Genomic DNA, 16,598 nt, shown 5'->3' with positions numbered 1-16,598 from the left:
CATTCCTATCTCTCATTGCTTCCTCAATAATCATTCTCTCTCCTCCTTCCGCCGAAGAAATCAGGGTAGCTAGGGTATCGTTGAGTGTAAAGTAAGTTCGTGTTACACTACACCCAGCATCCTCATAAAAACCTTTTGGACTGAGACAGTGCTTTGGAAAACTGCGTTACAGAAAAAGAAACCCAAATAAGAGAATCTCAACCATTGTCACGTCTCATTCTAGCTCTACTAAAGGTCCTGGCAATACTGTCCAAAATTCTATCACAATTCAGATGGTTTCTTAATTGTGTGATCAGTATACATCAATTTCCATCGTCGTCAATTTTGGCTTTCAAGGTCAGAGTTCGCTACTTTTTAACTCAAGTAAGTTCCCAAATTAATCCACCATACTAGATGAACACCTTCTTTGTCCCACCAGGAATGAAACCCTGAACCACGTAGTATTAACAATATGACCACATTAGAGCCAGTGACGACGCTAGCTTTAATTTCTTGGGGACAAATGAGGGACAGCTATACATGTATACCGAAAATAATACTTTTATATTACTTGACCTATCTGACAACACAACATATCTTGGTTGACAGTGGACGGGGTGGACGTTTCCGTCCTGCTCCCTCTAACGTCTTACTGGTTGTAACACGACAATATTTAAACGTCTTTCCGTTTTGAGAGGGCTTAAACAGAGGTGGCCAGCGCGTCGTGAGAGATAGCCCATAATTGCCTGTGCTGAATATTGTTGTTGTTTTGTTTTCCTCTAACGGGCTAGTAAACATAAGTAAGCCATCAGCGATTTTGGAAATGAAAAGTAGCTCTCAATCCTATATACAGGGTGTTTCAAAACAATACCGACAACGTTTGGGAGGTGATTCCTAACACGAAGGTAAGACAAAAAAAAAAAAAAAATAGACCAATGTGGGTGTACAAGTGCTTCCTTTCGGAGTTACAGGCTGCCGAAAACATTAAAAAAATAAAAGAACTTTAAAGGCTTATAGCTCCAAAAGTATGGGACCTAACGTAGTCGGGTCAAGACTTCACTTAGGAACTAATATGTGCGCTATCCAAAAATATGTGTTTCAGAATCCTACGGTACTCACACAACAATTTTTACAGAGAGAGTTTGGCTATGGGCATATAATTTGAAGTACTCACCAACACCAACTATCTCTATAAAAATTGTTACCGAAGTACTGCACGATTTTGAAACATGAATATTTGAATAGGACACATACCAGTTCCTAAGTGAAGTCTTGACCCAACTCAGGAGCGTCATTTCAGATTTTGCTTGGGGGGGGGGCAAGACCGCTTATATAAGTAAAATTTCGCGTTTTTCACTGATTTACTACTATTCTATTGATAAAATGTATATACATCTCAAACTCAGGGGGGAAATGCCCCTCCCTGCCCTCCCTAAATGACGTCCCTGACCCAACTACGGTAGGTCTCATAGTTTTGGAGCTATGGATCTTTAAAGTTCATTTTTTTTGGGGGGGGGCAACCTATAACTCCAAAAGGAAGCATTTGTGTACCCAGGTTGGTCTATATTTTTTGTCTTATCTTGGTGTCAGGAATCACCTCCCAAACGTTGTGATTTATAGATCACGATTGTTGTTTTGAAACACCTTGTATCTATAAATCCCTGGCTTAAGAGTAACCAAGTAGATAGTATATCTGCTGGTTTCTGTTTATGCGATTCCTGGGTCGATTCCCACTGTAATCCTATATTACACTGCACATACTTTCTTATGTAAATGTTGTGTTATGTATTGCTCAGAACTGGGACACGAAACTCGAAACTTGAATAAAGGACTGTATTTTAAACTTCGCTTGTTCTACTCAAGGGCGTCCATATTGAGGTTTCTAAAGAGGGGCAAGTATACGCGACATTTCAAATATAGGTTCAAATTTTGCTATTAACTATTGTAAAAATTCTATTGGGTTTTCGATGTTCCAAAGTACAATTTCCTCTAGGAGGGGCGAGTGCCCCACCTTGCCCCCCTTATGGGCGCGTAACTATTCTCTGGTCATTAAACCTCTAATAAAAAAAGAAAAGAAAAAGAAAGTCATATGCTTAGTGAAGGAAAGCCTTATAATGGTTCAAATTTCTAATGCATACAGACTCCCTTCCACTTAAACACCCTAAAAAGGGATTATTGTTTCTTACTAATTAGCTACTACGAACAATGGCCATATGGTATTATCAATTAGCCTTTAACTTAGCAAGAAGAGTTCCCTGTCCTTTTAATTCCGTAAACAGATGGTGTTCAAACCGGAAGTTAGTTTCCGTTACCGCACGGTATTTCAGTATTCTTTAAGTATTATATATCCTGAAGTAACGTAAATGTTTGTAATTGATGAATGACGCATGGCTTTCACACCTTGCTGCTGATTAGAAGTGATTCAATACGAAGTATTTCTTCTTTGTTTTACAGATAACTCATTTCGAACCAATGTAAACAGCGGTATCTCGCGTAATATCTATATTTTTAAATTCATCTTTAAGTAAATACTAAAGCTACCCTCAGATTGGCTTCTAAGGTTTGTGCTTTAATATATATATATATATAATCAGCCCAATTTTCAGTTAAAGACCAAGATATAGATATCATACGAGATAGTGTTGTTTACTTGATTAAAAAAAAAAAAAGAATTGGCAATATTCTCCACTTTAATATTCTTGCTCAACTGTGATAAGTTATCAGACTCTGAGTAAGCCTTTCCTTTTCCCTCTGACCCCGAAGACAAAATTAGTAGCAACCGCCAATTTATTCCCACTAATGAAAATGCCTTTCAATGGTTTCATCCAAAAAACATTAATTACATCCAAGGGCGCCCGTGTTGTGGTTTCCAAGGGGGGGCACGTATAAGCGACATTTCAAATATAGTTTTAAATTTTACTCTAGATGTTGTAAAAATTCCATTGACTTTTCGGTATTCCGAAGTACGATTTCCTCTAGGGGGGGGGGCGAGCGCCCCACCTCATTTCGTTGGGTGCCTCACACTTTGACTGAACAGCAGAAGCGCATGTGTGTGGAATGGTGTGAAGAAATGCTTGCAAGATTGATGGAGGCAATTCTCGACGCGTCTCTGACATTGTTAGTGGTGATGAGACTTGGATCTATCAATTTGACCCTGAAAATAAACGCCAGTCTACAGTTTGGATCTTTCCAGACGAAAATCCACCCACGAAAGTGAAGCAACCGCGAAGTGTGGGGAAGAAGATGGTCGCAACTTTCTTCTCCAAATCTGGCCATGTTGCAACTGTTCCACTTGAAGTACAAAGAACTGTTACTGCTCAGTGGTACACCACTGTTTGCCTAACAAAAGTGTTCCAGAAGCTTCGGGAACGGCGTCCAAGAACTGGATTGCGTGGGATTCTGATTCATCATGACAACGCGTACGCACACACGGTCAATATCACAATTCAGTTTTTAGAATCTACGGAGGTCAAACTTATGACTCATCCTCCGTATAGCCCTGACCTGGCCTCGTGTGATTTTTTCTGTTCCCCAGGATCAAAAATCGCATGCGTGGGAAGAGATTTTGCAGCCCTGAAGAAGCTGTAGTGGCTTACGAAAATAAACTTACAACACTTGAAGAAAAAGACTGGCAACACTGCTTCCAAAAGTGGTTTTCGAGGATACAAAAGTGTGTACAGTGTAATGGTGAATACTTTGAGAAAATGTAAGTGTTAAATTGATTTTAAGTATGTAAGTTATTGCACATCTCAAAACTTTCGTAGTGACCCTCGTAGTAGACACCTGTCAGATGGTCAAGAAGTTCTTTGGAGAAGAAAAACTCTTCAAATAACCTGCACTTGCCTGAGACAACTGTCAGCCTATTAAGCTAAAACTAGTTTAAACCGATATATAGCAGTAATAATAATAATAAAATCGAATTATTAATTGCATTATATAAAATAACTCTACCACAATCTTAAAAATATTCCTTATAATCGTTATTTTCGCAAGCGCTAATGCTAGCTCGCATAAAGCATGGCAACACAATAGATGATTACATTTGTTACGCATTCCTCTTTCGAAGTGCTTGATAAGCATTTCAATCAGTGAAAAAAATGGAAAGAAATTGTAGTTCCATACCTTTTAAAGCAATCTTGTGTTTGTTTTGGGAAAATAAATAGAAACAAAGTTGAAGCGATCCTAAAAATAAAAAGTCGAAGCAGATCTAGTATCCACCTAAGAATATTTTCCTGTAAGCTACGCTTGATAGGAAAAAAGCACTTTAAAAAAACATATTCATGCCTTTGAAAATTGACAGTTCCAGAAAGGAGTTATGGAACAGTCATAAAATGTAATAAAACATGGAGGAAGACTTTCCAGACACCGATTTTCTTTTGTTAACTCTTCAGTGCCAGCATTCCAGCCTGTAACAATAACAATACGCAGCTCCACCATGTTTCATCACAAGTTCAAGGTCGTCACAAGGGAAAAAGGACGACCCTCCAAATATTTCTCACGCACCAACGAATAATATTGCTTTAAAAATTAAATGCATCTTGTAAACGGAAGGTCCAGTAATTAAGTGCTTTTTAGAATCTGTATTGAACACATACACGACTTTTCAAGAAATAAATAAAATGGTTTGGTGTATATGTACCTTTTTCTATCCACGTCATTATGCATAAATCACATGAAAATATGTTATAATCAGATACAAGCTGGAAGATTGTCCTATCATCTGAAAGATTATAGTAGACCCAAGCCCATAGCGAAAGGGTGGCTAGGAGTCTCATTTCCCATCTTCCTACGACCTCCTTGAATCTCCCAGAAGCTTTGTTTTTTGTTTAGAAAAATAGGTTTCTTTTCGAGACGAACCGAGCCGAGAAATTTATTATAATAGTGATTTAATTTTATACTGGAAACAATGAAACGTGGAAACTGATCTTTGGGGAGAGTTGATCGGGACCTATATCTAAAGGCACCCTCTCAACATTTGCGTGAACTACACTGAGGAAAACTAGAAAATCTTCGATCAGTGTGACCGATCACAGGTTTCGAACTAAAGGCCTTTAGATTGCGTAGTGAGAAAGGGAGCCATTCATATACAATTGTTTCGTAAATTATTAGGAGGTCGCGAGAAGATATCACGGGGATCACGACGATAAGTGGGAGAGATAAATATAATTAGAAACTACCGGTAATACGGTATCGGAAAATATTTTTAAATATTATTTTGAATTTTGTTCTGATAGGCATATTTTAATTTTTATACATACTGTTAAGAAAGACAAAAATAGGCCTACTAAACATTTTCAGCAGGTGCAGAGTTGTTTAGAAATCAATTTAAATGAAAGAGGTACGATATAAAACTAATGAGAACTACACATTAAAATACCAGAATAATAAAAATGCAACAAAACCTGCATATTGAAATACAATTAAAATTGAAAGCTATTCATCTAGTGCAGCAATGTCCGGTTCAATCTTCGTGACGCACACTAACAAGTCATTTAAAATACTCAATAACTTTTTTTAACAACTGTCTAAGTTCTTTTTAACCCAAATTAGAAATCTTTTTTTTATGACCCAAAATTAACAGTTATGAAGTTTTAAAATTTTCAAACGACCTCCATTTTGAAACAGTATGATGGATCACATTCGATATTTGTAATATGAATAAACTGACCAAATTTGGTTTTAAAGTATTCGTTTTTAGGGAAGTTACTGTATCCACTGTATACAAGAAATGGATTCTACTATTATAGAAATAGATGGATATTGTTAAATCTTCACAATAGTTATATTTAAAATCCCACACAAGCTTATTACAATCCACAAATTATAAGACGGTCGCTGGCAAGAGGATGAGATAAAATGGGGATCGTGATAGGAATTTGGTGGAGAAACACTGGGCTACAGAATCTAACCATGTCATGGGATACTGAATTACAGCGGATCCAGCCTGCGGCCGGGAAGCCTACGCCTCCCCCCCCCCAGTTTTTTGAATGACAACAATAATTGAAGCTTATTATTTATATATTTTTGAAAGTTTATAGTATAGTTATGATATACCTATCATAGTCTGGGTTCTTGCTGCCCCCTCCCCCCATTTCATACCTTCTAAATCTGTCACTGCTGAATTAAGTAAAAAAAAATCATTTCCTAGTTTCAGGTAGAATATTACCAATATGGTATTATTAATCATACGTTTTAATAAATAATATGATGACATGTACAGGAACTAAAAGCCGTTTGATTGAAGTAATTCCTTGTTAACCCTGATGATGAAACGTATGAGTAATAGAGCGTAAAGTTACGCTGACACACACATCGGTGACAATGATATGTTCTAGGTGAATCCATTCCAAACACGCTAACTATTTCGTAAATATGATGGCATTACAAAACAGTTTGTTTAAAATACGTTATGTCTCTCTGACTCACTGGGATGAAAGAGGACAATTTTCAGCAGCACAAATTTCAGCTACAGTTTTTAATTTCGTCACAACTTTCATCAATATGTGTTTATGTATTTTTGTTTTCTGAGAAGCGGAAGATAAAAGAAAAAAATTTTTCCATTGCATCAATTGTTTCAACACTTTGTTGATTAATTGGAAGATAAGAATATCAGTTATCTACTGTAGCACTTTTGTTATCCTTTGTACAAATTTGTAGTTTTAATGATGCGTTAGCCTGCCTAAATTTATTTATTTTATTTATTTAACAATTACCAGATACAGCTCTGAGGCCATTTTATACTGGATATCTAACAATAACAACAACAACAACAATGGAAAGGATTTGGGAAGGTATCGGCCAGGGTCTGTTTTAGTAAGTACCATCCCGGCATTTGCCTGGTAGGATTGAGGGAAACCCTGGAAAACCCCAATCAGGATGGTCAGCAGCAGGAATCGAACCCGCGACCTTCCGAATGCGAAGCCAACGCTCTACCACTTGAGAAATTAATATATATATATATATATATATATATATATATATCCCACATGAATGGCAACATTTCTCACTACTCAATCTAAAGGTCTTTAGTTTGAAACCATTGATCGGTTACACCAGGCATGCACCCAGAAATTTTTGTTGGGAAATTTTTGTAGTATTGAACGGGTACTATTCTCCACCCGAAAAAAAAAAAAACAATAAGTAATAGTAAAATACTTCCACTTACATTTTCAGAATATATATATATGTATATATATATATATATATATATATATATATATATATATATATATATATATATATATATATATATATATATATATATAACTAGATTGTTTTTCTAAGGAAAAGAGTATAGATGAAATGTAAGATCAAATTTTCATGCTACATCAATTATTTCTCTGTTAAACATGCATAGTTTTATTGACAATGTGTACAAATGTATTTTGAGTTAAAAAAGTTTTTTTGGGGGGTCCAGACCCGGTGAACCCCCGTGGGTGCTGACCAACTCTCCCCAAGAATCGCTCCCCACGTTTCATTGTTTCCAGTATAAAACTACATCACGACTGCAATAAATATTAAATCATTAATAAATGTTGATGCGTTTCGTATTTAATGTGTACTGCAAAACATTTTTATATTCCAACTTACGAGTTTCTCGCAAGATGATTCAAAATGGCATTTTTAAATTTTTTATTTTAAATGAAAAGAAATGAAATATTTTTGTTTAACGCCCCACGGTTATGTTTTTTAGGCTAAGGGAGGCAGATAATTAAGGTGAGTGAATGATGATGGAAGAATTAATGGGGTGAGAATGTGGGAGAAAATCGGAGTACCCCGAGAAAACCCACGAAAATTTTATTTAATAAATTTAGTATCAACTTTCCAACCGCATCAAATGAAATAGTCTGGAATTATATAAAGGCTTGCAGTTCTACGATTTCCTCTTACCTATTTTTGAGGCAAGTGTGAAGGAACAAATTCTCATCATGTTACTGAAGCTATGCCCACGTAGATCAGAAAAAGATGCTATACCCAGTAGACCCAGAAAAGATGTATGATCAACACACTTTGTTTTATGTGGTTTTCTAGCCTAAAGTTCGATACCCCTTAATTCAAGTAACTGTACAAGCAATCGTCTCACGCTGCTCGATCTAATTAATGATGCTTCTGAGATCCCACAGGGAATCGAACTCTCATCCTAAACACTAACAAAAAGCTAAAAACTATTCGAAAATATCAGTGAGGTGGGATACATTCATACAACGTGCTTAGGACCCTTTGTTTTATACGACTCATTCTCGATAGTACGATAAAACGTAACTTCAGAAGTGGATATAAATAACTATAAGTCACAAATGACAACAAAACTTTTGCCCGTAATGTGAAAATATTTTATTGAGGCATAGATTCATACTTTATTTAGTGAGGGAATGCAGATATTCACAAAATAATAATAGTAATAATACTAAAACACTGATATAGATAAATAGGGGAAAATGTTGGGGAAGTTTTCTTTCAAAGACTGTTAATTGATTACGCATAGCAATTTCTTTTAGTTAATGCATAATTTTTTACTATCTTCTCTTTCATTAAAAAAAAAGTTACATACGCGAATAAAAACAAAATTCTTTAGTTTATCGTCTCTCCGTTATAACCTGAAGGGTAAAGGAAACAATAAAATGCAAGCGAACGATAAAACGACTGGTAACATCAAAGAATTACGATAAAACTCACAGATACCAGTGGCGTACGTAGAATCTCAAGGAGGAAGGGTTCAAGCCCACAAGTTTCATTGCAGGTGTCTGTGTACATATCTTAATATGGTAAATGTTTACCGTGCGGTAAACTCCCCCTTGCGCACCCCACTGACAGACACAATGTATATATTTTAGTCGTATTCAACCTACGATCATATGCAGTGGGTATAACGACGTTTATCCGCTTCGCTCTGAAGTGTTGAACCAAAGTCGATTAGCGGGTGCTCCACGTAAAACCGCCCAGCCTGCATGTGTCCAATTAAACTCTTTATTGTTGTCGGCACAGTCGGTACCAGTAATTGTTGCTATTGATTGCGTGTTGCGGCAGTTAGGTAGGAAAGGGCCGCATTGTTATTGCCTACCCACGACAGCATAAAGCAGTAAAGATTAGATACAGACAAGGGGACGGTTTATTGTGGGTCACCCTGTATCTTTAAATTGCTACGCCTCATGGGTTATGCCCTATAGAATAAAGGGTAATAAAAGTAATTGAATAAGAAGAATAAATTGAATAATAATGTAGGATAAACGGGCACAATGTTGTTCACCACAAATATGACTTGGGATCAAACCAGGGACCAATCCCAAGAGGTTACATCTCTAACACTGAGCCACTGTGCCCCCTATAACACATGTGCTTGTATTGATTTTGTGGCGGGAAGGAATCATGGTGGCCTTAACATCTGGTCTATATCCTCTTAAAATGCTATTTATTTACCTGAATGACCGAATGTTTAGCACATTTCCTGTTCGTAAGAGTGGTTTCAGGTCTCTATCCCGTCTCTTTACAACTTAACTCTCGAAACATTAAGACAATTTAGAAAATATACATCCTATGCAATTACAAAATTAGATAATTCTTCTTGAGATTGTTGTCTAGATGGAAACAGCATATTTTATTGTTAAATACATCATTACGAAGAGTACTTGGAATTTTGGGCGTGTGTAATAGCTAGAAACAGTGGAGATTTCAGATTTCTTCGGGGAGGTTTACAAAATACGGGGTGAAAAATTATACTGTGAATAGCCTATACTGGTAACTCACATTGACAATGAATGGATATATAACGACCCGTGGTGGCTCAGTGATAGTGCGTTCAACTGTGGTGCTTCGGGTCCTTGGTTCGATCGCAGGTCGCGCCAAGTGAACTTTGCCCGAAAGCCCAGAAATCTAATTCCTAATCCTAATCGTAGTGATGGACTAACATGGCCATAGATGCCGAAAGACCAGAAATCTAATTTCTAATTCTAATCCTAGTGACGGGCTAAAATGGCCATAGATGCCGAAAGCCCAGAAATCTAATTCGTAATCCTAATCCTAGTGATGGGCTAACATGGTCATAGATTCTGAAAGCCCAGAAATCTAATTCCTAATCCTAATCCTAGTGACGGGCTAACATGGCCATAGATGCCGAAAGCCCAGAAATCTAATTCCTAATCCTAATCCTAGTGATGGGCTAACATGGCTTAGATGCCGAAAGCCCAGAAATCTAATTTCTATTCCCCTAATTGCCCTTCTGTTCCTTTAGGCTTTAATAACCCTTGTTCTTCAACGCTAATCTTGTTATGGAAGACGGGTTATTACCCTCTTAAATGTGCTTGTAAACAATATCATCTTACAACAGCTTCGAGAATACGCTGCTTAAGCAAATCTTAAGATGCAACAAGTGTCTCATATTGACAAAAGGGAAAATACATTTATATTGATCGCTTTGGTAGCATAGAAAACGCTTGCTTACCTTCGCGGTCAGTACCCCTCGCACTGTGATTCCAGTTTGTGGCATAAACCGCAATTCCACACCTGGTTCGACCACTAGCTCCCCATAATGGTCCACAACAATGTCTTCATGAACAATGTAAGGGCTTCTTTGTTTATCAATTTTCACTCTGTTCGTAACCAAACCTCCCAGCGGAGTTTCACTTTCCACAAACACTATGAACAACGATAACACAACCACAGAATACATCATTAGCATGTTTAACGGACACGTCCTCATCATTATCACGAATTTCATTCTTCGCTTTAAAAAAAAAAAAAATCGCTAAGGCCTTTTAATACGGACGGAAATATTTCAAGAAGAGACTTAACAACACTGTATCACATTCAAAGGCACTTGAGAGTAAGCATTTCCTGGTTTGTATTACGTTATTCCATAGATAATAGAAAATAGATGATCCAGTCGCCGATATCTTAAGTAAATACACGATAGACGTCTCCACAATACACGTCCACGTCCATGTTGTAGCTTTTTTCCTTTTAATAATTTTTTGTTTCTTTTCTTTTATTGTATCACGAAACGGCACCACAGATCTCGCGTTGTTCTCAACAGTAACAACACTCAAATAAGCAACCACTTCTGTGGACTCGGGGCTCTCGTCTCTTCTGGGTGGGGCGATGATCCGCTTCGCCTTTGGATGTTTAAATGTTGAGCACGTGACTCGTGACGTCACGACAGGTATGTTTCTTAACTCTCTCTCACCTGAGTTTTGAAAAACGATAGCCAGGTAGCAGCACAGAATGTAGCGCCACGGACCAGAACAATACGTTGCTGGGGATCGGGAGGAATAGGTTGGAAGTGTTACAGCTGATCTTGGATACAAAGTAACATTCGTTAAACTTTTGTAATATAGAGGGGGTGATGAAAGATTTTTTTTTGTCAAGGTCACTCAAAGAAAGTATGAGTAAGAATAGTGAAAGTGAAGTAAAATTATGCAGGGTACTGACCTTACTAATGCTCTGAGGCAGTGATGTAATAATAGAATTTTAGATAGGTATACACTCGGCCGTTTTAAAAAAAATATATATATGTATAGTGCATGTCCATCCCTGTGTATGATTGTTGTTTCATAAGTTTAAGGTAAGCATCGCTGGAGTATAAAAATATTAGGTAGGTATACGTCAGAGGTATATCCACGGAGGTTCACCGGTGCGGATCCCCTTCCCAAACTTCGTAAATCGACAGACATTTCTAAACTTTCTTAAATGAAATTAAATCTTTAAGATTTACGTCCCACACTTATGCCGGCTAGGCTAAAGAAGACGACAATAATGAGAAATGAATGAAATGGTGGAATGAAGAAAGTGGGAGGAATCCCGAGAAAACCCACGCACATGGTATTTGTCCATCACAAAGTTAACTTGGCGCGATCTGGGATCGAACCAAGGACCCCATGAACACCAGAGATGAATGCTGTAGTACTGAGCCCCCGCAGTCCTAAACTTTCTTTTAAGAAAACTGTGGTTTTTCTAGAAAAATGGTTGGTGTAACTTAAAAAATTGATCTTACACTACATCTTAGGCATATTCTTTTCTTTTGTTATAAAAACAATTCAGTTTTAGTATTTTTACTGGGAATATAGGTGGCAGAACTTTCAAATTACTTATTTATTGACTGTCGCATAATACCAACTTTTTACTACCTAGACATGGTGACTACTACTCCCAAAACTTTGGACACTCCAAACATAAATTTCTGCCCGATATGCACAGTATATTCCTGGATACGTCTCATCAGACATGTACGCAGAAATTTATTTCAGGAGGGGTTCAACTTCAATACAAGGATAAATTATATTAAAACTTATAAAATAAGCCTGGAAAATTATACTAAATTTATAGAAAAGCCGGGATTTCGGGGCTTCTGGGCCCACAAGATAAACCTACTGCATACGTTCCTGCATTCTAACTGTTATTACATATCTTGACTGACGTTATGAGAATGCACTACCCTCTGATCAGTAGCGTACGCAGGCATTTATTTCGGGGGGGTTCAGACTCAATATGAGGATATTTTATATCAAAATTCCTAAAATTAGGCTAAAATTTACACAAAAGTAGAAATTTCAGGGGGGTCCGGACCCCTAGGACCCACCTCCTGCGTACGTCCCTGCCTCTGATGGATCATTTTTATTTTTAAAACTATCAAAATGGATTAGGTTTGGGAAGTTAAAGTATACAAAAAGTGGTATTTTTCAAAAATTCATTTCAAACGGTTCAACCATTTTCTCGTGATAATGGGTCAGACCTAATCGACTTAAATGTGAGGAAAATATTATAGAAATCGTCGCTATCTCAGAAGCGGAACTTTTGAAAGTGCAGAGACACGTGTTCAATTATTTCATTTGCCAAACTTGAGGTGCTCCAGAGATTCCCTATTTTTGGCATACGTTTCGAAACCCCACCCCTTTCCCTTTTAGAAGATGCATTTTTAAACAACATGACATTTTTTAAAAATCCAGTTCGAGGTAGGTATTATGTTCCAAAATTTATGTCAAACGGTTTAACACACCTGTATTTATATTTATAGTGGATAAAGAGAACATTCAGCTTTTTATGTAAAATTTTAAATCACATTCATCCAATTGATGCGCCAGAAAGAACAGAAAATAAAAGGAAATGAGATCTTTTAATTTAATGTCCCGCGATTACGTCCTTTAGGCTAAGGGATATGCAAATTAAGGCCAATAAATGATAATGGAAGAATTCGTGGAATGAGAATGTGGGAGGAAACAAGAGTACCCCGAGAAAAAAACAGGCAGGACGACAAAGAATAGGAAATCCATTTCAAGAGTAGATAACAGATATGAATTTATTTGTCCGTATATCTTGCACTTTAACGTCTCATAATTATGTCCTTTAGGCTAAGGGAGACGGATGATTAAGGCAACTGAATGATGATCAAAAATTGATGGAATGAGAATGTGGAATCAAATCCTTAAGAAACCCCACAGATACGATGTTGTCCATCACAAACGTACTTGGGTGAGTATCGAACCAGGGACCCCACACACTAGAAATAAGCGCTCTACCACTGAGCCACCATGGCCTCCATTTGTCCATACAATAATTAAACATTTAAAATGTAAGATCGTACGTAAGTCCAATGCCCAGTTATATCATGTAAGTAGGAACGTACGCAAGATTTTTTTCGGGAGGTTTCAAAGCATTTCTCGTGTCCAAATGCAATATTTGAATAAGTCATATTCAAATTTGTAAAATTATCCCTGAACTTAGATTAAATTTACAGAACAGTCGGGATTTCGGGCGAGGGAATTCAGAATACCAGGAATCACCCCTGCGTACGCCTCTGCTTCTAAGCTAATTGAAATGAAATGTAATAATTTAAAACGGCGAAGGGACTAGTACAAGAAAAATGAAAGAATCACAAGAAAATTATAGACTCAATGTTGCCTATCAAGAAACCACAAGCTCCATTAATATATTTATAATATGTTCAAGGGTAATGATGACTTTAGCAGTGGCTATCCATATCCTGTTTAAAATCTATAACACTATCGAGGTTCTTTCGTGACGGGAGATAATATTTGTCTCGTTGCTGACGCCTCCATTAAACAATCATGCTTTCATTATTTTATTCCCTAAGTTATATGCAACCAGTATAGCAGCAAAGAAATGTTGGTTGCCTATGAAGAATGATATGTAGAAAAGTTACTATCCATATCTCATATTCCATACATGGAATCATAGGCTTCTCTTTACTGTCTTTAGCAGTTTATTATTATTATTATTATTATTATTATTATTATTATTATTATTATTATTATTATTATTATTATTATTATTATTAACAATAATATAATGTACTCGAAAGTTCAATCAGATTTTGAAACTAGAAAGAGAAAGGCGATAAAATTCAGGAGGATATATCTCGAAAACAAACAATAGTTCTCATCAGCATCCTGGCACGCAGCCAAGGGGTGGAGCAGGGGGATGCCCCTCCTAAATTTTCGTTGGCGCTCTAGATCACAGTGCATCATAGTGCTCTATATTAATACAAAAATACAATTTATATATTTGTTAGAAGCGCCTTATTATTTGATTCCCGGCGGAGCTCATGTGGTTCGGATTCCACGTTAATCAGTAGCTCCACGTATCGTATAGCCTCTCGCTGCTGAACGGAACGTTAACTCAAACTCAAAAAAAATATTTTAATCCGTTTTTTAAAAAGTATGAGATGAAGAAATGTAGAAAACAGTTATTTATTTGTCATCAACACAACAGGCACAAGCTCAATTATAATATTGGTGTATTATAAAATAAATTTACAATGGTTTTCTTAAATATATTATAGTTCATATTACAGATATCAATTTCTTTCTGTTCGATAAATATTTTGTTATATGAAGAGCACATTCTCCAGATTGCTGACTTCAATTTATACGTTAGTCCTTACTTTTTTTTTTTTCAATAGAACAGACCAGAGTTGTCAGCACAAGCTTTAAATGTCGGAGCATGATCAGATCCATACAGTTGAACCCGTTTTGAATTAATTTATGCAGAACAATCAGATCTACCACATTTCGCCTTTCTTCAAGTATAAGGATACAGAAGTTGTCTATTAGCGTAAGATAGTTTCCGTAAGATGGGTAACTTCAAGTTGTCTTGTACGTCAAGTATTTGATAAATTTAGATTGGACCTTTTCCAGTTGGTGTCGGTATTCTTGTTGCGATGGGTTCCAGATCACAGCAATGTATTCCAATTTTGATCAGACATAATACGGATATTTGAATAATACATTTTTGTTAGTGTAGTTTAATAATACATTGTTAAACTCCTTTCCAGTTCAAATTACGAACATTAACATCTTTAGAGGTTCGTTAACTACGTTCACATGATTATTAAATGTTAGTTTCGTAACAAACGGCTGAGTTTAGTTTATTTAATAAGATCTGATTTATTGAGTAATTAAACTCTACGTCAGTTTTGATTCTAGTAAACGATAAAATGCTACATTTATTTATGTTTGCACTAAGTTTATTAAGGGAACACTAATTAGCAACATTTTGTAAGTCATGTAAATCGAGTCAGTCATGGACGATTTTTTATCCTAGCGTATATTTTGAAATCATCCGCAAACAACAATTTGTGACTTAATATGATCAGAGAGATTGTTAGTGAATAAAAGAAACAATAACGGACTTTGGTTGGAGCCCTGTGGAATTCCAGAGTATGCAGTAAAATCAGTTGATTTAAACTCTTTGTAGATAACATTTTGTTTATGATCGCTTAGATATGATGCAAAGAACTTGATCAAGGGAGGAGAGAAATTATAGTTACTTAGCGAATTTAACTTTTAACGAATTTGCTATAAAGTCTGTGATAAGTGCAAGGTTTGTTGTTGTTGATTTGTGCGGAATAAAGCCATGTTGAAATGATGAGATTACTGGTTGTATATGGTCAATTATTCGTCGGTATAGGATTTGTTCAAATACCTTTGCAAAAGTAAGTTAAATTATATGGGCCGGTAGTTATTTATTTCATTTTTATTATTGATCTTTGTATTGGGTAAATTATAGATGACTTCCATTTATTTGGGAAAACACGTGTTTTAAAGAGAGGTTTAATGCGATCCATAGAAGATAAGTAACTGCATCTATAGGGGTCTACAGCCTTTTATAATATATGCAGTTCTTCCATCGGGTCCAACAACAATTCTGGGCTTTAATTTTTTAACTTTCATTTCTGCTTCACAATATCATAGATAAAATGTAGCGAGCGAATGGTGCACATTGAATGACAGTAATTCAAGTAAGTGCAATGGCGCGAAATACATGAATTTATAAAAGTCCGAAGTCAGAATACAAAACAATTGTCGAAACAAGGTGATTCCGACTGAAGTAGGGATGTTCTTCGTGTATCTCGGAAGATGTTTAGGAATTAGCAACTGAAAATGAGATTGAGAACTTAAAGAAAAGCAACAGAGAAGACTACTTTCAAAACATAGCCTTGCTGTGTAAGTATTTCTGTTCCTCAGTTGCTACACTGAGAAAAGTCTGTTCTCCGGGCAGCGGTATATTGTACGAATATGCGGAATCCTCTTGCTTACTACAGAAATCAGTACGGAACATACGTTATCCGTATGCTACATATGCACTGTCCTTGGATGTTACATCATGCC

At 36.5% G+C, this 16,598-nt stretch overlaps 1 protein-coding gene across 1 annotated transcript in view; it reads right to left on the bottom strand.

Annotated features, from left to right (window-relative positions):
- The window catches only part of bark (C-type lectin domain-containing protein bark beetle), a 185,706-nt gene extending 174,590 nt beyond the window's left edge, over nt 1-11,116 (bottom strand). The window contains exon 1 of the mRNA XM_081758239.1: nt 10,418-11,116. Within this exon, the coding sequence (XP_081614365.1) occupies nt 10,418-10,693 (276 nt within the window). The 5' untranslated portion in view covers nt 10,694-11,116. The remainder of the gene's footprint in view (nt 1-10,417) is intronic.
- Between the last annotated feature and the right edge of the window lie 5,482 nt (nt 11,117-16,598).

This window comes from Thermobia domestica, chromosome 5 (assembly GCF_964235325.1).
Source record: "Thermobia domestica chromosome 5, izTheDome1.hap1.1, whole genome shotgun sequence".
Classification (NCBI taxonomy): domain Eukaryota; kingdom Metazoa; phylum Arthropoda; class Insecta; order Zygentoma; family Lepismatidae; genus Thermobia; species Thermobia domestica.
This window is presented reverse-complemented; position numbering and strand designations above follow the sequence as displayed.